This window comes from Sciurus vulgaris (genome assembly GCF_902686455.1).
Source record: "Sciurus vulgaris genome assembly, chromosome: 3".
In the NCBI taxonomy this organism is placed as follows: Eukaryota; Metazoa; Chordata; class Mammalia; order Rodentia; family Sciuridae; genus Sciurus; species Sciurus vulgaris.
Genome location: NC_136463.1, coordinates 129,692,698 through 129,720,638, shown reverse-complemented (window position 1 = coordinate 129,720,638; position 27,941 = coordinate 129,692,698). Strand labels below are relative to the sequence as shown.

Sequence of the window (27,941 nt, the reverse complement as noted above, 5' to 3'; positions counted from 1 at the left end):
GGGAGCAAACTTGTTTCCAGAATTTATTGCATTATACATGCGACCAGAACATGCACAGAAAGGACAGGTTGCTGTTGTACTTCTACCAAACCACAGATGCACCACAAGGGAAAGGCTACAAGGCATAAGTTGTCAATATTCCATCTCACCAAGGACAACTGCTAAATTCATTTGTGAAAAGATACATTGTAATGTGCTTTTTTAGTCCCCTCCCCCCAAAGCTTGTGGGTTTTCTTAATCTTTGTTAAGTATATATGTGTGTGTATAATTTTAAAAGTACTGGATGTATGCAAAATGCCATTAGTTCATGGATTAACCACACACAGAGAACTTTTGTGTTAGAAAAAACATGAAAAAGTCACATTGCTGAATGGATCAATGGATGGGTGGATAGATGGTTAGATGGATGCTCTACAGTTCCAATAAGTTAAGACCCAAATGAAAATGTACAGTAATAGTTACCCTGCAATATGATGAAAAAATAATAAATTACACGTGGTAAGTTTTTTTAATATATATATATATATATATATATTCAGGGATTACAGATCACTTGCAGCACGAACAAAATGACCCCAAAGTCACATTCTAGCAGGAAAACAAAACAAAACAAAAACAAAAACAAAAAAACAAAGAGCAATGAAGGTTTTGTTTCCACCTTCCCAGTCCTCCAGCACTGGGCTCTGGAACGCGGTGCCCCTCTCTGATCCTGGCCTCCCACCGGCCTCGGACCTAAGAAAAGGTGAGGTTGGCGGTCAGTTCTCGGATCCGGTTCTCTCGGCTCATCTTCTTGAGTTTCATTCGGCGGTTTTGAAACCAAATCTTGACCTGCCTGTCGGTGAGGTTAACGCTCTTACTGATCTCTAGGCGGCGCTCGCGGGTGAGGTACATATTGAACAAGAACTCTTTTTCTAATTCCAGCGTTTGGTGCTTAGTGTAAGGGCACCTCTTCTTTCTGCCACTCTTTGCAGTAAGCCAATTGCTGGTTGGAGTATCAGACTTGATTTCCTCTAACAAAATTAAAGGGAGAAGAAAAAAATCAAGAAGTTTTTTTTTTTTTTTTTTTTTCCTCTCAGTCTGTTCAAATATACCCTTGGCCATGACCCTGCTGGCAGGCAGGCTGCTTTGGGCAACCAAAAACCTTACTCACAGGGATGGACCCTGGAAGGGATTTTAAATTGATGCCAAATTTCAAACCAAATGCCCAAAGTGACACAATGGGAAGAAACTCTGCATCAGTGGTGTCTCTCTCTCTCTCTCTCTCTCTCTCTCTCTCTCTCTCTCTCTCTCTCTCTCTCTCTCTCTCTCTCTCTCTCTTCCTCTTTCTCCCTCTCCCCGTCTCACACACATGCACGCACACACACAACTTTCTGACTCAAACAAAACATTAGTATAAAAGTAAACTTTCCAGTATCTCCCAGTGACATTCTCAGTGGTCAGCTCATGACAGAGCAGAAATGGAAGAAGCCACAGCCTGGACAAACCTTCCAACCCCATTGCTTCTTTAGGTCCCCAGGTCTGTTGCTTCTTCCCCCACCTATCCTAGGCAGGCAGGGAGCCCCACAGCCAGGTTTATAGGTGCCTAGTCTCTAAAGATAAATGAGATAGCAAGGATACCTTCTCTACTCTGCCTGGGCATTGTTGCATTCCCCCCAGAATTTCCTGAATTCTCACGCCTTCTTTCTCCCACACAAAAGCATTCCCCCAGAAATGTAACCCGCATTGTGGCCCACCTCTGGACACTGGGAGAGAGTCTCAATAGGTAGGGTTTCTTCTCAAAAACCCAGATCCCTGGATCTTTGCCCTAGTCCAACCCTAGGGCTAGCCCTGGGAAGTGGGCAATGCGATTCTGTTCTCCCCCCATCCGTCTTTGCCGCTCTTTGTAGATGGATCGCAAAGCCTGCAGGCACTTCTCCAGACAAAGCCAAGGTTACCTAGCCCGCAAAGGCAGGAAACCCGTGTTTCCCCACCCAAACACCAAACGGTCGGTCCATTCATGTCATCTCGTTACCCTAACAGACCCCAATCTCGCAGGATGCGGGGTGCATACACTTGAACACGAACACGGTGCCTTGAACTACCTTAAAATGATCATTGGGTGCAAGGCAAAGCTGGGATTCCAAATAGGAGCTGGAGAAAAGAGGCTCTGGGGCCCTGTTTACAAGCTGCAGTTCTCCTTTGCCTCTTTTGTTGCATTTCAGGTCTAGCTTAGGAAAAATAAACCCAGCAAGCCTTTCCTCTGCCCAGGCGCCATCAGCGTGGGGCCAAGACTGGCGGGGAGGGCCGGGCAGCGGGAAGAGAAGCAAGGACCATCTCAAAGCTGAGATCTCCCCACCACAAGCCGGGCGGGAGCAGCACCTGCAAGTCGGGCAACCGACTCCGCTGCCTGGGCTCCGCACTGGGCACCCAAGCGCTCCCTCTCCGCTGGTTCCCGGACTGCGCGCCCCGCTGGGGTGGCAACTCTGTTCATACCGACCTTTGCTTTCCTTCTCCTGCACTTCGGGACTGGACACGGAGACCTCAGCCAGGCAGCTCCTCTCTTCGGGAAGGCCGCCTTTGGCCTCGGGGCTCTCCACCTGGGAGACTTTGGTGGGCTCCTGGCCGCTCGCGGTCTCATTCATCTTCTTTTCCATCTGCAGCTGGGCAGCCGAGAGCTGCGGCTTGGCCGCGCCACGAGGGTTGAGCTGGAGCATGACAGTGGAGCTGCCTTCGGGGCTGTTATTGTACTCTTGGGTTTTCCCGGTGGCGTAGGTCTGACTCAGTCTAAAATATCCAGGGACAGGAACCTCAGGGTTCTCAACGGGACAGGACTCGGGGACCAGCCTCTGGTACGAAGGGACCTCGGCAGAAATGAGTTTGTTGCGCTTATCAGAATACATGCAGCAATTGGATTCTTCTTTAATGTTGGTGGTGAAAGAGCAAGTGGGGACTTGCTGTGTAACAGGTTGCTCTATTCGACAAGATCTGTTCGGGTCTGTCCAACTGTCTACTTGAGGTATATAAGGATGCACATTCATACCCATATTTTGGTGGTTCACTTCTCTTTTGGCCAGAGACGGGAGGAGTCCACAGGTTTGCATTCCATAGGTCCCCATGTCTGCGCTAGGTGGTGGCATGTACATGCTGGCGCTGCTCGAATAAAAACTGTCACTCCTGCAGGCACTGATCAAGGAATCTACTAAAAAAGTATTAGCAGCAGGAGAGCTGTTGGGAAAGGACATTTTGGGGAGGAATTTGAAGAAGAGAGATTGTGTCCTTTGTAGGCTGACATCTCTAGGAAAACATTCCCCGTGTAATTGTGGATGCCTCTGCCGACCACATGACAACCAAGCCAATGAGATTTGAAAATGGCCTTGAGCCGCAGCCTCCTCGCAGGTCACGTGCTGCAGAGCCCGGCCGGCCGGCCGCGTAAGCACGGACAACAGCGACATCTACTACGCGCCTGCGATAGTGCGCGCTAGAGACGACCGACCCAGAGCTCTCCGCCGCCCGCCCGCCTCCCCGCCTCCCCGTGGCTCGATCGGCCGGCCTGCCTGCCCCACTCGCGTCCACCACCTCGGTCTCCGGGCCCCGCCGGCGGAAGGAAAGGCTTGGTCTGAAGGAGCTCGGGAAGGACACGCGCAGGGAGGGAAGCTGGAGCTCCGTGGCGCCAGCACACAGAAGCATATTCCTGCTTACACACCCAGTCTGAAACGCGCCCAAAAGGGCCGGGTCCGGGGCAGGGAGTTGAGGCGCAGGCTGGTTAATTTAGTGCCGCGCAATCCGGGAAGGTGAAACATATTACCCTGGTCCTGAGACATCTCACTCCAGGGGTCCAAAGGAAAGATCCCGCGTGCAAAGATGTGGCCACCGTGTCCCGGGAAGCAGAGGCGAAAAGGGCCGCGAGGGCCGAGAGGCCACACAGCTGGCCGGCCCGGAACCCTAAGGATGAGCCCCGCCCGGCGTCGTCCTCTCCCTCGGCCTTCCAGCCCCAGCTCCGAGCCCCTCCGCGCCCCTGCAAGCTACTGGAGCCTTTGGTTCTCAGAGGAACCACACCCTGACCTTTGAAGGGCCGGGCCGATGGGAGCTTTCAGCCTGAAGACAGTCCCTGGCCAGCCGTTCCCTAACGCGAAAGCGTCCCTCGGGTTCCCAGCGGGAGAACTAAACGGAGATTTCCTTCCTCACACACCCTGATAATAGAAGGCAGAAAGGAAGGAAGGGAAAAAGAAAATATTTTTTAAAGGAAATAGGAAAACTCTAACCCTCACACTCCAGAAGTTTTAGAAAACTGACTGGGCCAGGCAGGAGAGTGAGAAATGCAAAGGTGTCATTGGTTCTTCTGCAAAGAAAAAATATGTTTTCCTTTTATGGATTTGTAAAAGCATTGGTTTCTGACAAGCGCAAGGTACAAAAGGTTGTGGAATTTATTAATACATATTAAGAAGAATCCGGGCGATCAATAAAATTCTCATCTACATCTTGAGCTAGTGGTAATTTTCTGCTTTGAAGGTTTTAAAGAGTTATACCCGCTGTTTGCCACACACGGGAAGATATTTTATTAACAAATCAATCGAGACTTTGTAAAGGATAAGATTAATAGTTAAGATTTAGCATAATGGCGTTCGCTTTATGAATTATGAAAATTATACTATTGATTTTTCCCCTTCGCTACTAACCAAGAAGGTCAATTTTTGTTTTAACACAAATCGTCAAATATTTAAAGCTATACTTTGTGTCAAAAGTTGAGTTTTTATAGTTTGGGGACAATTCCTAAAATTATTTTGACAAGGTTTTGATTGGGTAAGAAAGAGAACAGATGGGGGAATCTGTCCTCTGTTTCCTCTGGTGAGGGAAAGTTCTATAAAGAGGATATGGTCTGGGGTTGTGGTCTAGCTCATTAAAGAACAACCACCGACCACTACCAGCATGGAAACTCAGTTTTATGAGAAACTTGAACAACTTCCTCCCTCCTCTGGTTGCAGGCGGGTTAGCCGCCCAGCGGAAGCCCTGGCCTCGGACAGCAGCAGGGAGCTTTAACCTTGATTTCCAAAGGCTTTCCTTGGGTGAGGGGCCCTGCCAGTGCGAGGGAGCCATCCTCCCACTTTCTGGATCCCTTTCCTGGCAACCAAGAAAGTAAAGCAGCCCCGGGAAACTGATGACCATGAACCAGTTCTCTGTCCGGGAAGACATCTGTGTTTCTTTTCCCCACACTCACTCAGGCAATGGGCTGGCCTTGGATTTCAGGCCCAGAGACTGAACTTGTGGGTAACTCGGGTTTCCGCTCAGTCAGAAAATTTCTTTGGGGTCCAATGCTCATTAAAGCACCTCAGCATTCTGGGGACCTAGTAGCCCGCCCTGCTCCTTCACATAAAACCTTTTCCAAAAAGCCCTTTATCCCCCCTCCCAAAAGGAATTTCCCCTGGCCTGGTGAAAACAGGCGTTGGACATTATTTTCGGCCTTGGGACCAATTCGCCTGTCCCCTCTCAGTGCCCTCGCCCGAACAATAACCCCTTTTAAAAAACTCCGCGGTGGCAATGAGACAGACCTTTTAAACCTTTACGCAGCTGTTCAAATACAACATCATTGTCAGGTTAAAAGCCTGGCGCCTCTAACTGCTCGGGCTGCAGCACCCTGCTTAGGCGGAGGTTTAAAACATTACCTTTCCACAAGGATGGGTATTTTTAGCTTGGGGATGGGAGTTAAGGAAGGCAGGAGAAAAACAACTTTTGGCTCTATGTTGCTAAGATTCTGTTCAAAGATAACAGCAATGATCAGCACCCAAAATTCCTTTCTCAACATGTGGAGATCCTAATCTGAGCCACAACTAACCTTGCCCAGAGCTGAACAAAGTGCCCGCTAGCTACACTTGCTTGCCGGCAGAGCACTCTGTCGCCAGCTTGCGCTCCAGCCTTGTGGTCCTTTTGAATCTGGGCCAGGAGTGCTGCCTGGATATTCGGTGGCTCAATTTCCCCTATCTCTACTAAGGCAAGGCTGTTCAATCTAATCAGGAATTTTATGCCCATCAAATGCCTTTTCATAATCCTTAGTATACCTGAAGAAATGTCCAGGCTAAAAACAAGCAATTCCTTGCAGAGCGAGTAGGTCTTCTGTGAACCAGGACAGGCAGGATCTGCTTTCTGCTTTGGGAGTCTTTTTGCTTCAGCTCCCTGTAGTTTAAAGCTCAAAGTCTCCCATATTGAATTCGATTTTAAGTCTTCAATCATGGGAGGGAAGTGTATATCAGATAGAGTTTTAATTAGTCCTCACAATTTCTATTTTTCTTCAAACGTCTATCCTTCAGACCAGTTCTTTGGGGTTCATGAGAACATTAATATTTGAAGATTTTTATCATTAAAAATCAAGGAAAACAATATACAAGAGAATGATTTGGGTGGAGGAGGATAGAAAATGTGCCTTAAGACTTAGGTTGAGATGAAGCAAATGGAATTAAAAGGCAGTGGCTTAGAGGCAACCTTTATTTTGCTTAGAGTTTGATGCAGTTGTTGATTTCGATCATGTTTAGATCAGTTGGGATAGTCATCATATAATAAATCAATATTGCATCATAAGGAGATGAATACCCATATTTGTACCAAGACACCCTTCTCCTGGCACAGTTCTTTTCAGAAAAAAATTAAAAGGGTCGCCTTAGCAAGAAATTATCATTTGTAGTTTTTTTTTTTTTTAAATGGCTTGCATATGCACTCTTCTGTCTCTAGGAAGAAGAGTGGAGGTCCTGAGCCTGAGAGAACCTGGGGTCTCTTAGAGTCGCCCGGAATTAAGAGTACTGAGCAGCCTCTAGGCAATGTCACTCTTCGGGGACAGAGTGGATGGGGACATATTAAACAAGATCTCCCCAGAGTAGCCCCTTCGGGTTGCACTGTGCACAACCTGGCCAAGGTGAAAAGAAATCCAGGGGGCAAATGAGGAGACTACACCAACGCAATAAGGGGTCCATAGAGACGTGCAAAAGGGCCAGCGGCCCTAGAGCCTCTTTCTGTACAGACACAAAAGACTCCTACTTCGCGCATTTTCCCTCCACTTTAGAATCTGAGACTTTTAGGTGCTTCAGCATCCATGGCTACCCTCGTGAGCCCCTCACGTTCTGAACGGTCGGGGGTAGGGGAAAGTCTTCAGTCTCCAGAGGTTCTGGTCGGACCCCACCGGTCCATGTCAGGCCTAAGTTGGTCGCTTGCCCGGAGGAAAGGAGCTGCAGACCGCTAAACAGCCCTGGTCGCTGGCGGCTGCCAGCAAGACCAAGGGGCCCCCCGCACAGCCAGATGCGCAATTGCTGGGGCCGCCTACCCAGGAACACAACGACATTTGGGGAGAGACTTCTCACCCCACGCAGACTGAAGCTCGGGTTAAGCCCCAGAAAAGGTCGCTTCACAATAGCTAAGCAGGACCGGTGGCCAGACAGGCGGAGCCTGGGATACCCGCGGGGAACACCCACGCCTCTCCCTGGCGCCTTGCCGGGAAGTCATGGCGCCCCAGCCTCCCAGAAAGCCAATGCCAGCTCCCGGAGGCGGGGGAGCACGAGCGGACAGGCAGGTCCCAGAGCCTTAGGTCCAGTGCTTGGAAGGCGGGAGGCAGAGACTGCTGACAACAAGGCCAGCGCTAATTCTGAGGGCTGCAAGCTCTTCACAATGAACTTCGGGGGGGGGGGGGCAGCCATCCCCCCCGCCAGACCTGTCCGTGTCCTGTTGCCCTGTCCTCTCCCTTTTGGACCGCGAACGGGGTTACAGGCACTCCCCAATGTTAGGGGCTTTACTGGGTGGGGAGGGCATGCAGTTAATTAACTGCTTCTGAGAGCGACGCCAAAAACAAGCCGAACACCTCAAGGCCAGGGGGCTGCTTGGAAGGGTGGCTCCGGTTCTGTGAAACGCAACACTCGTTTGCCTCAAATACATTTCCGTCCCACAACGCCTAGTAGTATAAACGTTTTCCCGAGAGAACCCGCTGCCTCCTGCAGCCGCGTCAGCCCGGCTCGGCACCGGCACTCCAACTCATACTCCTGCCCGCGTCTCCCGGTCGCCAGTACTGTGCCAGGCACGCCGCGGGGATCTCTAGCCCAGAACAGCATCCTCAATGCGTCTCATTTTTTTCTAAGTACATATTCAGCTAAATCGCCTAAGCCTGAATCTCTCTTAAACAAAAGCCTTTTAATCATTCCAAGGATCTGAGCGCTCACAAGACCGCATGTGGTTTTGGAGGGGCCGGGAAGGAGGATCCTACCGTGGACATCACTTTCCACACTCAAACCAACAAGAAAAAGATTTTCGCTAACTTAATAAACTCTCAACGGCCATGACGTATTTCGAAATACCTATATTTATCTCAAAATATCTTTCCTCGACACCATCAGAATATAGCAAGGTATCATTTGCAACAGATTTATCTTTAAGGAGACAACGATTAGGCAATCTCCATTTCAGGAATTTAGTTGCTCCCCTTGCTCTATCTCCATACAACTTCTTACATTTCAGAGCTGCTTAGAACAAACAGCAAAACACCTTAGCTGCCGCCTGTTTCTAACGGGCCGAGGTTGCTTAATTAGAATCGCAGTATTGGAAAGATAAGGTACCGCAGCCTCTCCGCCAAACGCGGCTTCTGGAACGTGAGGCGCGCCCTCGTGTGGCTATCCAGGCCCCTGCAAAGGCGAAATGGTATCTCTCCGTACCTACGGTGGCTGGCGCACAAACTTGATACATTTAGATGCAGTTAAAAAAAAAAAAAAAAAAAAAAAAAAAACAGATGAAGAGAGAAAATAAACTAATGTTAAGCTCCTAGGAAGATCATACTAATAAGACATTCACATTTTAACTGATGCTCAGAATTCAAACAAAGGAATCCCCTCCCAACGAAATCATTTTGTCCGCCTTGTTTCTATTGCACCTTTCACCAAAGGTTGAGGGAGGCTTTTAAAACCATACAAATATATTTTCTTTGTTCCATAGCTAGAAAGTGCCATAATTTATTTGACGGGTGGCAAATTGCTTTCAAATACAACAAAGGTGTAGGTCTGAACAGAACTTACTTTTTCAAATGCCTGCTTTTAATACTGCCGTTCTTCATTAGAGCAAAGGCAACCATTTCTTAAGAATCCCCAAAACACATCTCCAGCACATCCTTGCTGTAGTGAAAGCTAATAAACATTTTAATCTAAGCAGTATTTTCAAAAAACAAGTCAATTGCTACTGAATTGCTCAAATATTTGGAGGGAAATTAAGGTTATTGATCCTGAAATTAGAAATTTTCTTAGATTTATGGTGAGTACCCAGTATGATTCTGTGTGGTCATAAATGTGTGCATGGGTCAGTATGTGTGAGCATGTATGTATGAGAGTGGGTGGCAGTTGAAAATCACAGAAGAACCTTAAGGCGCCTAATTATTCAGAGAGGTTAAAGGTGATGACCTTGACATTTTGGAAGTTCAAAGGCATACACTTATGCACTTATGTTTTTCTTTTTTCCCCCAAGAGCCTTGCAATTAAATATTGCTGCATGTAAAATGCATACTGCCTCAGAAGATGCATGAGGTGCCGTGCATCTTATGGATTTATATTTTGACTTTGGGCTTACGAGAGGTTAAGAGTCATAAGATTCACTTCACTCTTTTCAGAGAAGAGAAGCTTTTCTCACTTCTCCAGTTTATTGCACATTGCGGAAATCTCTTTTGGGCCCACCAGAAGGTGTATAATATAACCCAATTAAGCTGTTTAGAACTTTGGCTTTTATGGTGTTGTCTAGACAGTTCAAGGTTTTGTAAACAGCCTGGCCTGGCCCTGCAACATAAAGTGCAGTGCAGCCCTCACCACATTCTTTAACTTAAAGCGATAAATGCAGTAAGAAGCAGGTCTGCAGCCCTTGGCCCTCGTCCAATAAGGGGGGCTTACATTCCCTGCTCCAGGCCCACTATGACATTAGCAAGGACCAGAAACCCTCTCCACTCACTAAACCTCATTTTAGCACCCTCCCATGTACTCACAGAGGAAGGTTCTAATTTTGGTTTCTTCTTTTAAGGAACCCTGGCTCCTTCTCACCTTGTTAAGAGATAATTTGGATTTTCTAACAAGTTTTAAATTTTGTTTTGTCTTTTCAGAAATTCCAAGTTCAATAGACTAGAAGTGGGGGTGGGAATTCACTTCTTAGGTTCCTGCGGCTCCAGCCTCACTGTCTGAAGAAGACAGCACCAGCATGGCTGAGTCACATCATTTGGAAATTCATTGCTAACATGATTTTTAAAACCAATGCTCCCAGGGGTAGGAGGGAACAACTCTTCTTTTTAGAGACTTAAAAAGTAATTTACTCGATTTTCAGTTGTATGGGGGAGAGAGGCTCTGGCCAGTAAGATATCCTAATCAGTCACTGAACTTCTTCAAAGAGGAAAATTCATACAGTGTATTGAAGCTGTAACCTCCATTTTACTAGAAACCATTTATTCACACACAAAAAGACAGTGACTCATGCCTGGATATGACAGACCAAAGGTACATTTCCCAGAGTTTAAATAATCTGCATTCAGGGAGGGGGAAGGAAGGGATATCCTAATCTCAGAACAAAACGCCAGCGCCTTCTAGCCCCGTGGCCTAACTCCCTACAGATCCCGCTGGGTCCCCACGAGGACTCTGAGAGGGGGAGGAGGAACAACAGCACATTGGCGGTAAAATTGTAAAGGGACGTTTGCATTTACCATTTTCCCCTTATTAGGATCCGCTCGGCCAAGTCCCAGGTCCGCAGGCTGCAGTGGTCGCTGGGAGGTCTTGAGTTGACCGTGGGAAGTAATCGTGAAGTTCCACAGAGAAGAGGCGTCATTAAACCCAAGGACATTGGCCTGCGGAGGGCAGGCTGGTGGGGAGGAGGGTGGGTCAGTGGGGCTCGGGGGAGGGGGCGCTTCCTGGAGCTCTCAAAATAAGGGGTTTCCAGTGAAATACTGCAGACGGTCTCTGTTCAGTTTCTTTTCTTTCATCCTGCGATTCTGGAACCAGATTTTGACTTGCCGGTCAGTGAGGTTGAGCATCCGAGAGAGTTGGAGTCTTTTCTCTTTGTTTATGTATACGTTAAAGAAAAACTCGCGTTCCAGTTCGCGGATCTGGTACTTGGTGTAGGGACAGCGCTTTTTCCGGGACCTCTGGGGGGCCACTGCAAAGGAAAGAGATCAAGGGGTGAGAAAGGCCGCTGTCTGCCGGCCCCCGCCCGCCCGCCCCGGCCACTGAGAGAGGGCCAGGCCCTGGCCCCGTTAGGGACGTCCCCTACAGTCGCTGAAAGGCCCAGCCTGAGACGTGAGGGATGATATATGGGCGGGCACAGGAGAGTGCAGGCGTGGACCTATGTTCACGCCCGGACACACACACACACACACACACACACACACACACACACACACACACACACCAGCCTGGCACGGAGATAGGAAAGAGGAGGGCGAGTCAGGCTTTTAACTGGAACCCAAAGGGAGAGAGACACGAGCGCGCCCGCAGGGGCATCTGCACTATTCCAGCGGTGCGCGTCAGCCAGCGGCTTGGATAAAGTCCAGTACAAGGATCACCCATCCCCTCTCCCTTAAAAGCAGGAGGCTTGCGTGCCCTCGCTCACCAACTGGCTCAAAATCTAACTCCCTCTCTCCATGGTCTTCAGCACCCCCTCACTAAAACAGGGGGAAAAGCTCTCTGCTGCGATTAATGTCCTCCTCGAAGTCTACCTTAAGCCCACCTAAATTGGTTTCCTATCATAAACACGCTTTACAACGACCCGGGAAATCTTATAGGATGTATAAACCCCTTCGAATGCTTATAAAGTAGCACATAAAACGGCGCAAGCAGAGGGAGGCCCCGCCGCCGCCCCCCCGCGCCCGCGGCCCCGGGCCCAGCCCCTCGCCCTCCTTCCAGTTGCCTACCTGCACCACCGCTCTTCTCGGCCCCCGCCTCCCCCGGGGGGCCCTCGCCATCGCCGCTGCTACCTTCCGCTGCCCCCTTGGGCTCCGAGCCGGGGGTCGCCTTGGTGCAGGGACTGCCCCCGCCGCTACCAGTCCCGGTCTTGGGGTCACCCTTGTCAGAAGCACCCTCGGGTTGTGGCGGCGCGGGCGGCGGCGCGGGCTGCGGTCCGGCGAATGGGGGTCCGGGGGCCGCTTCATAGAACTGATCGAAGCCCTGCGGCAGTATGCCATTGCGGCCCACTGCGCTGTAGAAGTTGGAGGCGGCGCCCGCGGGGCCGTGTGGCGGCCCGGGAGCCGCGCACACCGGCTCCGGCGCCTTGAAGAGTACGTCTGGCCGGCGACCCGCCGGCGGGAGCAACTCGCGCTGCATGGCCGCCTCCTCGGCCGCTGCCGCCGCCGCCGCTGCCGCCGCCGCCGCCGCGTAGTAGGGAGCGTAGCCCCCAGCGGTGCCGCCGCCCCCGCCAGGGCCGCCCCCGCCGCCACCGCCCCCTGCGCCGCCGCCGCCACCGCCGCCGCCACGGTATGGCCACTTGGCGCGCTCCAGGCCGTAGTCGCGGAAGGCCACTTCGCGCACGGGCTGGACGTGCGGCGCCAGGTTGGAAGAGTAGGGGAAAGTCATCTGGCAGGACGACGGTTGCGAAAGGAACGACGGCTTGCTAGCGAAGTCCGACGGGGCCACATAGTAGGCGCAGCCCGGCAGGTACATGCTGGCTGCGCTCGGGCCGCACTCGTCAAAGTCGTTCATGGCTCCGTGGCGTGCACGCAGGCAAGCCCCGGGCCGCTCCCCGCGCCGCCAACCTGAGCCATCGATTGCACAAGAGGCTTGGGCCAGGATCAACTAAGCAAAAATCCCCACCGGGCGCTGACGTGCAATTCATCTTGATTGATTCTGGTGGTAATTATGTCACGTGACGCCATGGAGAGAAATGTCCTTATATCTATATCAGTGCTCGCCAACACGCCCCGGGACGGCTCCTGGCGCCGAGACGCGCGCACGCTGGGGGCAGATCGGCCTCCTTCTCCCGCCAGCTCTCCCCCGGCGCCCCCTGACCAGTCTGTGCCGCAGGCCGGTCACCTGCGCGTCGCCGGCGGCTGCCACCGCTGGGCGCATCTGCCACCGCCCGAATGGGCCGCCCGCCCGCATTCGCCCGCCCGCGCGGCTTTAAGTACGCGGACCTAGGCCGGCGGGGAGGAGGAGGGAGGGGGAAGAAGGGGGAGGAAGGGGGAAGGGAAAGAAGTGGTAAGTGAAGGGGGAGCCCCTGCCCTGGCACAGGGGACTAGGTGTGAGGGTGTGAGGTTCCCACTCCCACCCCTTTCCTGCAGCCGTTCCCTCCCCCGCGATGCCGCCACCCTCTGCAGCTCACCCGCCAGGGAGCTTGTTGCTTCTTGTTCAAGGGGCGTAATTGCGCCACTCTCCAGGGCTCAGGGAACCCTGATTTACATATTTCTCTGCCCAGCGCATTCACCTCAGAGTAACTTGGCTCTTTCCGGTTCTGACCCAGGGGGCGCGAGTGCTGGCCTCAGAAAAACCCACGCCAAACGCCTCCCAGGCTCTCTCCCAGGTCAGGGCCTCAGTGCCCATTCGGTCCTCTCTCCTCCTTTCTGGTTTTCCCCTCGTTCCTGTCTCCCTCCTTCCTTTCTTCATTCTTCAGTCCTCTCCTCTCTCTCTCCTGTCCTCTCTTTTCAAACTCTATTTCTTTTTCCTTTCTTCCTTTTCTTTCCCCTATCTCTTTCGTTCTCCTTATCCTCTCTCCTTTCCCCTAAACTGTGTGTCACTGTCTCTGTCTCCCTGTCCCTCGTCTTCTCTCTCATTACTAAAGGGAAGACGGAGCTAAGCCAGCAGGGACTCCCCAAAGCCCGGGCCTCCCTAAAAGCTGGGAGAGGGCGTCTGATGAACAAAAGGATCTGGTGTCCTACCTTCACTGTGCCTGGCCTTCTGTTCACCCACCAGGAGGAACAAACATGAGCGTCTCGACCCTCCTCACCCCCACTGCTTTGAGGCCCGGCCTGGGTCCAGTCTGCCGAACACCCAGACCCTTCACTGCAGTAGAGCCCCGCCAAGGCCTGCTCATCCACAGGGCTCTCCCCGAACCTCCTCTGGCGCCCTTTGGTCGGCGTGGTTACTGCAACTCACCGGGAGATCCATTGGCTCTCCAAGGACTCTTACTATCGCCTGCCTGGGCACTGAAGGCCCTCGGCACCACCTGGCGCTGAGGCAGACTTTCCAGCTACCCCCCACCCCAATCCACTCGCCCCAAGGCTTCACTTTCCTCCAGCTTCAGCAACCCTCTCCTCGCTCAGGGTTCCAGGCAGGCAAGGCCTGGGCTCCCACATCCCAGCGGGCGCTTTTCAAAGGTAAACCAGGCTCTACCCAAACCCAAGCCCAGAACCAGGGCAGGAGACTGATCCCATCCCCAGGATTTCTCTGCCCAAGCAACACAGCACTGAGGCCTGGGCCTCAGCCCTATGCCCAGGGCAGGCGGTGCTGGCTGTGATGCTGGTTTTCTTCCCTGGCCCGAGCTGCCGAAGTGCTGGTGCTGTGCTCTCTGTCCACCGTGCCGACAGACAGAGAAAAGGCGGGTGGTCTGAGTTAATATCTATTTTCTGGCTGATGTACCCCCCTTCCTCTTTTTCTCCTCCCTCCTTTTCTCCCTTCCTCTCATTCCTCCGCCCCTTCCACATCTGCTTCCCTCCCCCAACACTGCGCAAACAGGTCAGTGGCTACTGGAGGGCACCAAGCCTTTCCCCATCTAGAACTGACCATCCTGTGCCCCCTCCCGGCAGCTGGCACCCCAGCCCAGATTCCAGCAGGCATCCTTCTCCTAAGCCCTGATCCTGGCGCATTTATCTGCTTCCTTATCTCCATCCCAGCCCCAAGCCTCTCCCTTTCTGGCTCCTGGTCGACGCCCCTGGATCTCTCTTCTAAAATGGCTCCCCGGACACTGCACACTGGCCCTGCTCAAGACCCAGGGCAGTGGCGGGGCCCCCCAGTATGGTCTTCGTGTGTCGGGGAGGAATACAAAAAAATCCTCGCACTTTCTTTCTGCTCACCGCACGGAGTGGGGCTCAGGCAGTCCGCCGCCCCCAAAATGAAGTCTGCCAGCAGCCGAAAAGGGAAATGGAGAGGACGAACCATTCAAGTTCAACGACATGGCGACGGCGGCTCCGGCGGGAGCCGCGCTTTGGCAGCGGAGGGTGCGCCATCTGCAGAGGCGCCCGGGTGCATAGGGGAAGGGGGCAATGGGCCCCCTTGGCGCATTAGCACAGACACTCGCCCCCCCCCCCCCACGCACACAACCCAGGGCATTCGTTCTGGGCCCAACCCCGATTTGATCTTGCCCCAGCTCCCTGCTCTATCCTTACCCCGAAAAAGAACAAGGAAAACCACAGCCGCTGGACCCGCGCGTTCCCCGCTCTCTCGAGAACCTACCGTGAAGCCCCGGGCGCTGTGGCCTTGTCTTTGCCTATGCAGCCCCACCCGAAACGCAGAGAACACACCAGGCCTTCGGGGCGCAGCTAGCAGCTCTGCGAACGATAGCTTTCCGCGCAGCGCCGAGACGCGATGCGGTAATTTTGAGCCACCCAAGATAAGACACTAACTTGACCTTAACTTTGTCAGGGCGCCCCTGGTATCTGGAGAACGTGAACAGACACTGTCTGGCAGCTCTCGTAAAAGCTGACTGGGGAAGGGATTCTGAGTCATTTCATTTATTGCCACTACAGTTCTGCAAGAAAGCTTTTCCTCCCTGCCAAACTTTAATTATTTATGCTCTTTTAGGAAACGAAAGAAGGGAAAAGCAGAGAAAAACACCCAGAGCCAGTCCCTTCCCTGCAGAGCCTTAGAAGAGAACTCCTGAAGTCCAGGGACGGAGAGCAAAAATGTGGGGAGATCACCTTTGTCCAGGGGCTGTTGGTCAGGCGCCTTGCCCCCACCACCACCTCTGGGGGAGGGGGTGGATGCAGCTGGGAGAGGCCAGTGATGGGGCACACATACACCTCCCTCCCCTCACCAGCAGACATGAATATTTACAACGATTCTGGATTTCTCCTCCATCGGCCCGCATCCCGGAAGCCTCCCCAGCCGCCTCCCTTGGGGAGAACCCCCTTGACTTAAAAGCTTCCGTGGTCGACCCTCTGAGTTAGGAGCCGATTGAATACCAGAATAAACAGTTCTCCCAGCCTCGTTTTTAAAACCTTTTTTCTTAGTCAAGAGGCCTGCGTGAGCTGCAGCATTTTTGGAAGATACATTTATCTTTGAGCGAGGGAATGTTGAGCACTCGTTTCAGCATCATTTCTCTCTGGCATTTATTTCTTACAAATTTCCTCGTGATTCCAAATCTCTGCTGGGACTTCAACTGGGGAAGAAAACACCGTGGTCTTTGTATTTGTGTGGATCAGCAAAGGGGATACACATGGAAAACACCGCTGAACCAGCCGATACGATTTTACACTTAGAATAATTTCCCTGTGGGAAGTGGTCTTCATGAATATCACCCCCATCCCAGATTAAAGGAAAGGAACATGATGATCTAATGCTATATATTTTTAAAGAAACGGCCTACATGTGTTATCTTAGAGCTTGGATCTGAATGAGTCTGGTTCCTTCTTCCTTACCCCAGCCCTCTGGACCTGAGGTCTCAATGTGGCTTCCGCCTTTGTTCAGTTGTTTTCAAGAAGGCAAACCTCTGAATACAGACTCAGACTGAGAGACCAGGCTCTGGGTACCACGGCCTCCCAGCGCACAGCCAGGTGGGGAAACATTTGTAGCTATAGGCCTTCGGCAGCTTCTTGTTTTTTTCTTTCCCATTGTGCATATATAATTTTTAAAAACACCAATTAAGATATTGTTAAAGGATAAATCAAATTTGCTTCAGGGAAGTGGAGTTGCAATGTTGAATACTCAGTATTTGGAATTGATCTATTTTACTAATTCTTTCTCTAACTGAAAGCTAGTTTCCTCCTCCACCAGTTAGGAATTGGAGGTTTGTCAGGGAGTTCCAAATAGGCTCTGGTTTTACAGGACTGAACTAGAGGCTCCAAAGGCACAGGGGATCTTGAGGCCACATTTCTGTCCCCTGAGGGCCCATTGAGATACTGGTAGAGGTTCTCCAGGTATCTTCAGCAGGCGTGGCCTGTTTCAGAGAAACTTGGCAGAGAGGTGTTTTGTTTTGAAATCGAGGTACCTGAATTTGGCACCCCATCTTCTAATAGCAAGCTTCAAAGTTTGAGAATTTAGGCAAAATATAGAAACCCCAACCCACAACAAGTTGAGTCCCCTTGATGTTCAAGATACTCTCAAATCTGTTCCTAGTCACCTTCCCCCTTTGAATACTTTATACAGATTCTGTTCATAGGCTTTTATAAACCATTTCCTGAATGCCTCAAAAGCTATTTTCCCATTTAATGAACAGTCAACACCTGAGGTGAAAGAAAACGCAACCAGCGGGGAAAAATGAATTTGGTGGCCAAAAAAACATTAGAAGGGACTCTGAAGCATTTTCAAAAATTGACATCAGCCCCTTAACAGTTTGACTGGGGCCTGGACATTTATTTCCTCTCAAAGACATTTCTGTGTCTAATATATACAAGAAATTGTTTTTGACAAAATCAAAACAAAATATTCATGACAATTGTTAGCACAGAAAATGAAATTATTCTAAGTATGAAGTCTCCCTGTAAGATGCCCTCCCCAGTTATAGGCCCTGGTCCTCTGCTGAAAAGAAATCATTGGACTTTGGGAAGGAATCATGAACCCTTGGCCTGTCCTGCATCTCACTAGGAGTTGGGGAGTGTGCTACATTTCAGAAAGAGAATAGTTAGGGACCAGAGGAGTTTGGAGAAGGGGAGGCTTAGGTACATTGAGAATAAGGTTGGAAGCCCTGTCACACCCAGAACAACACTGTCTGGGATTCAGGAACCCTGGCATCCACAAGACAAGCCTGGTAGGGCCCAGGACTTCACAGGCTCCAAGCAGGGCATACTGGATATGTCTCAGAAGTTCCTGGGCCTTTGATGGAGTTGGGGGGGGGGGGGATGGATAGGGTGAGAGAGGAACTTCTGGTTCTCTCTGCTCTTGAAGAGCAGCAACCAGGGACTGAGAATGGGAGAGATCTCTTTTGCAGCCCCTAATTTTTGAGGAGGAGTTTTTACCTCTCCTTGTGGTGGCACACTAAGGTAATTCAAGAAAGACGACTTTATCCACCTTAAGAGGAACGCCATATTTATAGTCTGAGTGTAGGACCCCTCCTCCTCTTATTTAATCCCTTCTCCTCCCCCTGGATGTTTTTTCCCTCCTTCCTGTGCAGCAAGCCTCAAAACAAACCAGCAGCTCCCTAAGCAGAGCTGAATTCTGGGGGTCCAGCTATAGGATGCATGGGCCTGGTTTAGCTATATGTGAAGAGTGAGAGAAGACGGAGAATTCTGCCAATCTCGTCAAGAGAATGCAGTTTGCTCTGGAGTCTCAGCCTCTCTCATTCCATGTCTGGGAAGGAGGTCTCTAGCCCATTCTAGCCCCCGCCCCGTCTGCATTCTGAAATGGCCAGTTTGTCTGGCCACCCAGTCCCCCACCTCCCACTCCCAAGTCTGAAGGTCTAGGGCGGCTTTTGTCCTCCCAAATCAGCCAAGGCAGATGGGAGGAGGGAACCGGCCCTTTCCTTCCTCCAGAGTGGAAATCTTGGCTTTGCCATAAAGGCTTCAGTTCCAAAGGTGTATCCACAGCTCTTTCCATTGCGGCTGGATCCTGAGGTATTCCTATGTTCACTTCCACTACAAGCTCTAGCTAGGTGTCTGCTAAATGCAGAAAGGGCTGGAAAGAGGGAGGAAAGGAGAACTATGTGGAAACAGAAAATCCAAGTACAAGGATTCAAGAGTGAGCCCTGGTCGCAAATGACCCAGACAAGAGCAAGTACAGGTGATCCCAGGCACCACGTGGAAACCTTAAAGCCAAGGATGCATTGCAACACCCAAATGCCCCCCAGGAGCTTATCGGAGAGAGGGGAGAGCGACAAGGCCCATCTGGCGTTATCTCCAAATCTCCTACTGGCCTCTGGGGCTGTAGACGGAGTAGGAGGATACCCGGGACTAGCAGGAGAAGGAGCCAAAGGAAAAGCCTCAGCCCCCAGCACCTCCTCCGCACGCACGCCAGGCCTCGGTCCAAAAGGGCAGGCCTGGCTTGGCCGCCGCTACACAAGCGGCTAATAAAGCGCCAGCGCCTGCTCACGCAGCACCACGCGCTTCTTCTTCATACGCCGGTTCTGGAACCAAATTTTGACCTGCTGGTCACTGAGGTTCAGCCTGTTGGACAATTCCTTGCGCTTCTGCCGGTTGATGAACTCGTTGACAAGGAATTCGTTCTCCAGCTCCGCAATCTGCTGCTTTGTGTAGGGTTTCCGCTTCTTGCGGGCCCTCCCAGGGGCCGCCCCCCACGGCAGGCCTGCAACACAGCCCCAACCTATGTCAGCTCGGCCGGCTCCCGGTCGACTGCCCGCCCTCGGCGGTTCCCCTCCCCTTACAACTCTTCCCTGCACCCCACCTCCCATCCCGGCCCAAACCGGCCCTGGGAGTATGGGCACCGTTTACCGTCGGGCAGCGAAGGTCGCAGGCAAGAGGCGACGCCCGCCGCCTGCATTGTCATGTTCAAGTTGAGCGGGCCTTTGGTGTCCTCCTTGAAGCCGGCGGCGCAGGGGGCACCCTGGAGCAGGGTCGCAGAGCCTGGAGCTGCACGGCTCATACCCGCGTAGTCGTACTTGGCCGCTTTGAGAGCAGCTGCTGCAGGGGTCAGGCTAGACTCAGGGGCGAAGGGCTGCCGCGTTCGTCCGCGCTCCTCCGGCCCAGAGGCCGCTTCCGGCGCATAGAATTTGACCTGCTCTTCGGGTCCATCCTTGGCCCCCGGGGGCTGTAAGCCAAGAGGCCCAGAGCCAGCTAGGTAGGGCTGCGAGAAGCCGCCAAAGGCAGTACCACTGGCAGGCTGCGCCGGAGCGCAAGAAGCAGGAGTGGCGGCCCAGGGCAGCGCGCCGCGCGGGTATGAGATGGGGGGAAGCGCGGCCAACTGGCCGCCATTCGGCCGCAGGTTGGAAAAGTAGAAAGAGTCGGGCGACTGCAGATTCAGAAGCGAACCCACATAGCCCGCTCTGTAGAGACTGCGCTCACACATCTCCAACAAAGGGCTTCGGCTGCGCTCGCAACAGTATTTAGTTACAACCGGGAATAAGAGGACAGGCTCAGACGATTGGACGAAACTTTGCCTGCAGGTTCTTCAAAGTCGGTCATTTCAGCACCGCCTACATCCCCCGACCCGTTTTTCCCCCCCTTCAGGGTATTATGATAACACCAGTAATGTTCGATGGCGAAGGACGAGGCTTCGAGCAGAGCCAAAGTATGTTGAACAAGGCGAAGCTTCTGCGAGTTTCCGGGCCTGACTTCAGAAGCTGGAGACTTTGAGCAGAGGGTGCCTTTGCCCACGTCCCTTGGGACCCTTCCTAATCTTGATTGGCTTTGCCACCCTGTCTTCCGCTGGCTACCTGGGCCGGGCTTGCTTCTACCGGCTTTAAGTTGCAGCTCTAACATTTCTCAGTAACACAAGCCTCTGGGCTTGCCTGGAGAGGGCGCGGTCTGGCGCGGCCACTTCTGTCCCTGGATCTGAGCAATGCCACTCCTATCCCAAACCCTTTCATAGAAAGGATCTCTCAAGAGGCCTCGGGGTTTCTGGCAGTAAAGACTCACTGCGCGAGCCCTGGGTCTCAGGCTGCAGACAACCTGAGAGATTTACCAAAGGCAGAGAAAGGTATCACAAACTGCCCAAATTTGGCACCTGGAAGGGAAGATGCTTTGCAACACTCCTGGTGTGTGTCCCCACAGCCAGGAACTCTGCTCCTAGAGAAGTTGCTGTCCAGGTCCCTGGAGACTGCTATCAGGGAATCCAGCATCTTGAGTAGCCAATCCTGGCCAAAGTCTGCATTTCTTTTATTGCCAGGAGTCACCTTGGCAACTACACCCTGCAAACCAGTACTCCAGTTTATCCGCCTCGTGGCAGACAGTGCAGGACAAACTCCCACTACGGAGTGGGCAAAGCAGAAGAGCCAGAGCCACCTGGCCTGAGAAGAGCAGGCGCACTGAGGCAACCAACTAGCGGTGTTCCTTGCTTTGCGTTTCCAGGGGCGCCGGGTGCGGGCGGGTTCACGGGTCTGGCAAGAGAAGTGGGAAGGGCAGCAGTTCTTCACGGGGAACAGTACGCGCAGCCCCATCTCAGGCCCTCCTGTCTGCTCTAACTGGAGAACTAGGGGTCTTCTCCTGCATCGGGTATCAAGAACCCCCCAGAGACCGCTGACGGGCGCCAGATCCAACCTGCAGCAGGGCCCGCGGTCCCCAAGCCAAGCTGGAATTGGTTAGATCGCCAGCTCCAGCACGGAGACCACACAGGCGCCGCCGGAGGGCAAGGCTGACCACCGCGCTGACTTTATTGTGTGAGTTATGGCGACCAATTGGGCGGCTCTGGGGAAAGCAGTCGGCCTCTTCCTCGGGCTGTAGGGCGGGGGTGAGGATGGAGGTGGGGAGATAGGGAAGTGAGGAGGTGGGGAGAGGAGGTGGCGTTGGGGAGGTGAGTGGGATTTGCGGGTGGGGGGAAATCCGGGAGCTCTTTGAGGGCACTGTCAGAGTTTCTTTAGGAGTTTACGTATAGACACACTCCACTCCCCGCTCTTTCATGGGAGATGGGGATAAGCCCAAGTGGTAAATCCTGTAAGAAGCCTTGGGGAATCAGATATTGGGTCCCTAACAGCTTTCATCTTGGGGGACTTGCCCTGTTTTCAGGAGGTGCAGCCTTCTCAGGCCGGAAAGCTCCAGTTCCAAGAGTTCTGCAGTTCTCCTCACCTCTGGTCTCAACTCACAGCGACTTCCTGGTATTCCCAAGCCCAGGGGTGTCTCCTTCGGACTCTTTGGGCAGCCTTACAATGGCTGTTTGCCCCTTAGGACTAAATGCATAAAAGAACTAAGTGAGAAACAGAAAACTATATCAACTAAACTTCCTCTATTGCTTCTTGCCCAGTCGCCCAGGTTTCTTCCCCGAGGTTTATGACTTTCGAGGTCTGGCATGCAAAGTCACGCAGGGAGCTGGAAGCTGAAGAACTGAGGGGGAGGTGGTGGCGGGAAGGAGGCTAGGCGGATGAGCGAGAGAATGGGAAGGGAGCGTTCAGAGGAGCTGAACTGCAGGCTCTGCCAATGCCGCCGACCGCCCAGGAGATGGCGAGCGCGCTCCACGCCTGGCGAGAAGCTTCCGCACGGTCAAGATCAACAGTGAAGGGCGGTGCAGCCGGCCTGGGGTCGCCAATCCGCCCGGTCATGGCCCGCTGCCAGCCCAGCGGATAACTTCGTAAAGCCAGAGATCATCCCGGCAAGGCTGACCCGAAGAGCAAAGCCAAAGGACCCAGTAGGCTGCCAGACTTGAAGAAGCGCTGCGGCCGCCTCTTTGTCTGGCCTTACGTCCCGTCTCCAACGCTTCCTTCGCTTCTTGAAACACCCTTACTCGCCGGTCCCAGAACCTCACCCGCAGGGCAAAAAATCTGCCAGTTTTCGGAGCAGTTCTCCCTGTGGCTTCTGTCTCTAACTTAAGGAAAAGCCTCTCCTTTAAACTCCCATTGCCTTCCGCGCTCTCTGTGGGCCTCCCTTCTAGGACCTTGGTCACTTACCCACTCCTCTCCTTCCTCCGCAATTCGGGAATATAAAGGAACACATAAAAATAACAAAGCCTTCATCTGTTATTGATTTAGCCGTCAATCCAAATTCTACCAGAGAGCATTTGGGCGCAATTTTAATCTTCAGTAAACCTCCCAGTTCTCTTAGGCGGAGGGAAACTGACATGCAAACTTCAGATGGACGGAAAACGTGGAGGCAAACCTTCTACTCACGATGGGAAAGCTGAGAAATAGACCTGAGAAATGCTGCGCGGCCTGGGAGTCTGGAACGTACAAAAAAGACGTGAGGCCCGTTTCTGATGAAACTTCTTGAGAGAAAAATAGGGAAAATCTTAGTGATCCTTCCCAAGTGTAACGTCGGGGATTATTTTCAGGTGTTATTTTACATACTGAATGGAGAGTCTATCTCTGTGTTTCTGTGTCCGTTTCTATCTTTCTTATAACGAAGTTGGCCCTGCAATCGGCGGTAATATATGGAAAAAAAAAAAAAAATCAAGCTGGGCCAGAGAAAGCGAAAGTAGTTCCTAGCTTGAGGTTCCTGCATTTTTTCGCAGAACCATACCCTGCCAAACGTGTTTACACTGTGTGAGATTTTAAAAATCTGTCTTTAACAAACTTGCATATCAAAAAGTTAGCCACCATTAAATAGTATTAGAAACTAACAACGAGGAGTGCCTCGATTTTCCTGCGGCCATTTCCCTGAAGGACAAAAAGGCCTCAAAGTCCCCAGTTCTATCTAGAAGTTAGAATGTGTCTAGAAGTTAGAATGTATGATCGTGTTTCTAGTTTCTAGTTATCAAGTGTTGTGTATAGACTGCCTGAGTAAACGACAGGGGATAAGCCTGAAATCTTTCTTTTTCGATTTCCAAATATGGATATGCTTTTCTAATTTCAAGACCTTCCTATCAAAGGTATTTATAAGGGCCTTTCTGGGCTGAAAATTTCCAAAATCAGGCACAATAATATATATAGATTTTTAAAGTACATAAAACTGGATTGGGGATGTAGTCCAATGATAGAGTGCCCTGGGTTCAATCCCCAGTACCAAACCAAAATAAATAAATAGTAAAGAGAAATATTTAAATAAATTTATAATAAAAGAAACAAAATTTTATTGGAGATTTTTAAAGCTATGCTGGGAAGATACCATTTTAGACATTGCAAATGATATCTTTATAAAAAACAATCACTACTTATGTTAAGGGGAGAGGTTGTGCAGAAATAGAACATGGAAGTTTCAGAGATCAGAACTGGTGCTGAGTTTCCTTCATCTATAGATAACATCACAGTGTTCAGGAGAAGAAGATTTTTATAATAAATAAGAACAGATTCTAGAGGCAAAACAAACTTGAAAAAAGAAAACAAAAGTATAAAGACTCGAGGAAACAAGAGAGTTCTGTTTATTGCATCTCCCTAAGAGTAAAAAAAAAAAAAAAAAAAAAAAAAAAAGTGAATTTTAAATGCCTGAGGCACTGCTCATGTATTCCAGCTCACAGACATTGCATCTAAAAAAATAATCTCTCAGTTGTATAAATATGCAGCACTTTAAAAGTAGTTATTTTGCATCACTTTCAGAAACATCACTTTTTTCTTCTTGGACCTTACAGTTACACATTTTTTAAAATTTGTTAGATGTTATAAATCTCTGTGGGAGTCTCGATGCATTTGTTCAGTTAAGTTCTTCATTGGGTTTTGAATAGAAGTTCCCACCCATGACCACATTGGTTCAGTCTCTTTCCAGGGATTGAAGAGACAGCCTCAATCCTAGTTGCATAGACCTGAGTCCAAGGAAAGCGGTGCATTTGTACCACCACGGATCACTCTACGAATTGCAGTTAAACATCTGCATACAGAGTTTGAGAAATGAAGGCATCCATGAAGACATACTATTTTCAAATTAAAGATTATAAAAGCCCAAATCTACAAAGTGTGTTACAAGTATACAACTAAAACAGAAAGTAAGACCTAAAGTCAGAAAGATTGTCCTCACTTTCATGTTGATACAAACACTATTTAATAAGGTAGCTGCTTTTAAAGCCATCACAGTGCCCTTAGCCTCCTGTTTTCAGACTTTCTGGGTGACCTGGGGGCACTGACTGCCAAGAGCTGTTTCTAGTTGCCTCAGGGCAACTGCTGGGAACTAATGATTCAATTAACTAATCACAGGATATGAATGACTGCAAATATTCTAACCTAATGGATTATGAAGATAATCAGTGCTGGAAACACATAAAGTGATTTTAAAAAATAAAGATCTTAAATCAGAATGGCACTTCTGAAATTCATTTAGGGGGATTATTAAGAAATACTGAAGTCCTTTATACTGGCCTGGAGGGAGAAACAGAACATATAAAACATCATTAAAAAATAAGTCTAGACAAGAACAAAACGAATAATAAAAAAGTAGAAAGAGAACTACAAAGTCAGGTTGGGTAGCAAAGGTTTTAGAGCCAGATAAGGGTCAAAAGAGAAAAACAATTCACAAAATTTGCCATCATTGTTAGGGAATGGGAGGAGGGGAATTAAATACATATTCAAGTCTTTCCAAAGGTCTTTTGGCGACAACTGAAAGCATTGAAACTGTCTGTGGCCAACTTGGCCCACATCAGGAGACAGTATCTTTGAGCTTGGAGACAATTTTCTTGTCCTTCACTCTTCGATTCTGAAACCAAATGGTCACTTGTCTCTCAGATAGGTTCGTGGCAGCTGAAATCCGCCGCCGCTTGTCCTTGTTAATGAACTTGTTAATGGCATACTCGTTCTCCAGTTCTTTGAGCTGCAGTTTGGTGTAGGGCACCCTTTTCTTCCTTCCCCGTCGGTAGACACACATGTCCGGCTGATTTAAAGCCACATCCCCTGGTACAAACAACAGCATGGGGAAAATTAGACTGAGATATTTGGAGCACTTAGCTGGGAACTGTGTGTGTGTGTGTGTGTGCGCGCGCGCGCGCCCGCGCGGAGCACGCACACATAAAAGTTTGAAGGTATGTAGAAGAGAAAAAAAAAAAAAAAACAGTCTGTTTATATTTTATTATTATTTACACAAACATTTTTTACACGTTATTAAAGAAAGACTATTTGCACTTCAAAACAAAGGCTAATTTGATGGATCATCATGGTTTCTCAAACCGGCATCTTAACAAGCCGGTGATTTTATGGCCTGGTTATTGGGGACCCTCATAAGGACAGTTTCTCTACAAATGCCAGTTGCATACATTCAATCACACACAAACACACATGCACACAAATTCAGGTTGCTCAACCTTTGATTCCTGTGTTCCCTGTGTTTGGAGCTTGAGTGCTCTAAGAAGCTTTAGGGGTTACCGTGGGGCAGTCCTTGAAAAGTGGGGGTTGAATTATGTGACACCTCTTACGCCTCTTCAGAAGAGAGGTGGATCTTAGCAAAGGGCACCCAGAGGCCCTCAACTTTAAGAGAAAAACTCACTTGCACCGCACACACGAAGGATTGTGACAGAGGCTGTTTAAATTGGAGGAAGATTTTACAGCTTTCGCAAGAACTGGACAAACTTTTTCACCCTGGTCAGGTGTGCATCACAGGCATCTACTCCCAAATACAGGAGTACACTCCTAGTTCTTTTCTCCTTTTCTCTCCCGTCCCTGGTGTCTTCCCCTTTTCTCCATTGCCCCTACCTGGAAAGGATGATTTCCAAAAGTGGGACCCCTGAGGCTGGTCCTTGGCGCAGTACACCTGGCTGTTCCACCCGTTGGCCAGCGTCCAGGACTGGTAGCCCTCCATGGAGATGTATGCCTCGTGCCGAGGCTCCCCAGAGCCGAAGGTGGACACCATGTCGATATACCCAGGCACGTGTTGGTAGGGGCTCGTGTAGCCCTGGTAGAAGGACACCTCCTTGGCTCGTGTGGGCACCTCGTTGGTCGGTACACTACTGCTCGCCAGGCCTGACACGTCCATGTACTTCTCCACTGGGAAGCCTCCCAGAGAGGCATGCGGGGACGACTTGAGAGCATTCTGCTGTAAGCCCACGCCGTGCGACATTCGGCAGCTATAGTAGCCGTTGCCGAAGTGGTAGCCGTAGCCCAGCGCTGGAGCGCCCGGTGGCGCTGCAGCGGCCGCGGCGGGCGCGGGCGCTGGGCACTCTTTGGCTGGGGGAGCCTCTGGGCGCGCAGCAACCACAGCCGAAGATGACGAGGACGAGGCAGAGCCTGTGCGCTCAGATGTTCCCGGGTATGCAAAGCTGGAGGCCGCCGCCGCCGCCGCCGCCGCTGCAGCCGCCGCCGCTGCCGCCCGCCCTGAATGTGTCCCAGCGAACACTGGCGCGGAAAGGAAACCACGGCACTGGCCCGGAGCCGCTGCCGCGGCCACCGAGGAAGAGGAGGAGGCCGGGGCGGCCCCGGCGGGCCCGGCGTCTGCCCGCAGCCCGTCCATGTCCCAGCTCCCGGCGCGGCTCATGGCCCGGCCTGGCCCGGCCCGGGCCCTGGCTCTGGCCCCGCACAGGACACCATGGCGCGGCGCGCCTCCTCCCTCCTCTCCTTTCTCTCTGGTTCGCTCGCTCCCGCCCTCTTCCTCTCGCCCTCTCTCCCTCTGCGAGCCTCCCGCCTCCCGCCCGCCCGCCCGCCCTCCAACAGGTTAGCTCATCGCGGGACGTTTATAAAAACGAAGTTCAGGTTGGGAGGGGGCCTGGGCCGGTCGGGGGGCCGCCTCCCGCCCCGAGGGCGCCGGCCGGGGGCCGTGCCATTGGCTAAGCAGGGCCACGTGGGGGTGGGGGCGCGGAGGAGCCCGACTCCAGGCTGGGGCCTGACTGGACCCACCCACCCGGCCCCCACCCCTCCTTGGCCCCTTGCGCGGCCCACCTCTCATCCCCTCCCTCCCCCAGACCCAGGCGTTTGCGCCGCAGCCACCCCCACGAGTTGATTGCGCGACAGCCCATCCCAGGCCCTGTCTGCGACTGAGGCGGGCGCCGAGGCCTGCGCCTTGTCTCGGTTACGGCTGTTTTTGCCACCTCTCCTCGACTCCCTGGAGCTGCACAACAAAACGAAGACGAGGGACAGAGATGGTCAGAATGACGTGAACACAGACCATTTTTTTTTTATCCTGTTGCTCAATCTTCCTCGTTGGTCGTCCTCTAGACCCCAAACTCGAGGGAGATAATGTTCTTCTCTACCTTGGACATTGTTAACCGGCAAAGACATTTCACACATATAAGTAAGAGTCGTTGGAACAGACCCTTCCTCCACACGTACTCACTCACCACCCAGAAAACACCCATGAAGAACTTCCAGAGCGGTGGCAGAGACTTACAAGAAAATCAAGCAGAGGAAAGACCCACCTCATCTCGGTGCGGCGAGCCTCGCAATCTGCC

The 27,941-nt window shown here is 51.5% G+C and overlaps 4 protein-coding genes across 5 annotated transcripts; all 4 read right to left on the bottom strand.

Moving 5' to 3' along the window:
- Positions 1–18: 18 nt before the first annotated feature.
- On the bottom strand, positions 19–4,451 carry HOXD10 (homeobox D10). Its single transcript, XM_079133613.1, has 2 exons — positions 2,477–4,451; positions 19–1,010 (listed from the first exon to the last, which is right to left on the bottom strand). The coding sequence occupies exons 1-2, from the start codon at positions 3,429–3,431 to the stop codon at positions 733–735; spliced, it is 1,233 nt and encodes a 410-aa protein (XP_078989739.1). The 5' UTR covers positions 3,432–4,451; the 3' UTR covers positions 19–732.
- On the bottom strand, positions 874–14,473 carry HOXD11 (homeobox D11). Of its 2 annotated transcripts, XM_079133616.1 has the most exons (4): positions 13,381–14,473; positions 11,876–13,090; positions 10,673–11,121; positions 874–1,010 (listed from the first exon to the last, which is right to left on the bottom strand). In XM_079133616.1, exons 2-3 carry the CDS (start codon positions 12,657–12,659, stop codon positions 10,886–10,888), a joined length of 1,020 nt encoding a protein of 339 aa, XP_078989742.1. In that variant the 5' UTR covers positions 12,660–13,090; positions 13,381–14,473; the 3' UTR covers positions 874–1,010; positions 10,673–10,885. The 2 variants fall into 2 exon arrangements, with proteins under 2 accessions (XP_078989742.1, XP_078989741.1); XM_079133615.1 differs by having other exon boundaries at positions 11,876–14,473.
- A 4,634-nt stretch (positions 14,474–19,107) lies between these two features.
- On the bottom strand, positions 19,108–20,182 carry HOXD12 (homeobox D12; the record flags this gene model as incomplete). Its single annotated transcript, XM_079130725.1, has 2 exons — positions 19,493–20,182; positions 19,108–19,346 (listed from the first exon to the last, which is right to left on the bottom strand). Exons 1-2 carry the CDS (start codon positions 20,064–20,066, stop codon positions 19,108–19,110), a joined length of 813 nt encoding a protein of 270 aa, XP_078986851.1. The 5' UTR covers positions 20,067–20,182.
- Positions 20,183–25,207: 5,025 nt separating this feature from the next.
- HOXD13 (homeobox D13) lies at positions 25,208–27,031 on the bottom strand (the record flags this gene model as incomplete). The annotated part of the gene is made up of 2 exons (XM_079135575.1): positions 25,208–25,458; positions 26,254–27,031. 2 exons carry the CDS (start codon positions 27,029–27,031, stop codon positions 25,208–25,210), a joined length of 1,029 nt encoding a protein of 342 aa, XP_078991701.1.
- Between the last annotated feature and the right edge of the window lie 910 nt (positions 27,032–27,941).

What these genes read in the sequence shown, in the direction of transcription:
- HOXD10 (XM_079133613.1), bottom strand. Translation starts at nt 3,431, where the DNA reads ATGTCGCTGTTGTCCGTGCTTACGCGGCCGGCCGGCCGGGCTCTGCAG. An exon ending in GCAGGAGAAGGAAAGCAAAG is followed by an intron (nt 1,011 to 2,476) that starts GTCGGTATGAAC and finishes TAATTTTGTTAG; the next exon opens with AGGAAATCAAGTCTGATACT.
- HOXD11 (XM_079133615.1), bottom strand. Translation starts at nt 12,659, where the DNA reads ATGAACGACTTTGACGAGTGCGGCCCGAGCGCAGCCAGCATGTACCTG. An exon ending in CGAGAAGAGCGGTGGTGCAG is followed by an intron (nt 11,122 to 11,875) that starts GTAGGCAACTGG and finishes TTTCCTTTGCAG; the next exon opens with TGGCCCCCCAGAGGTCCCGG.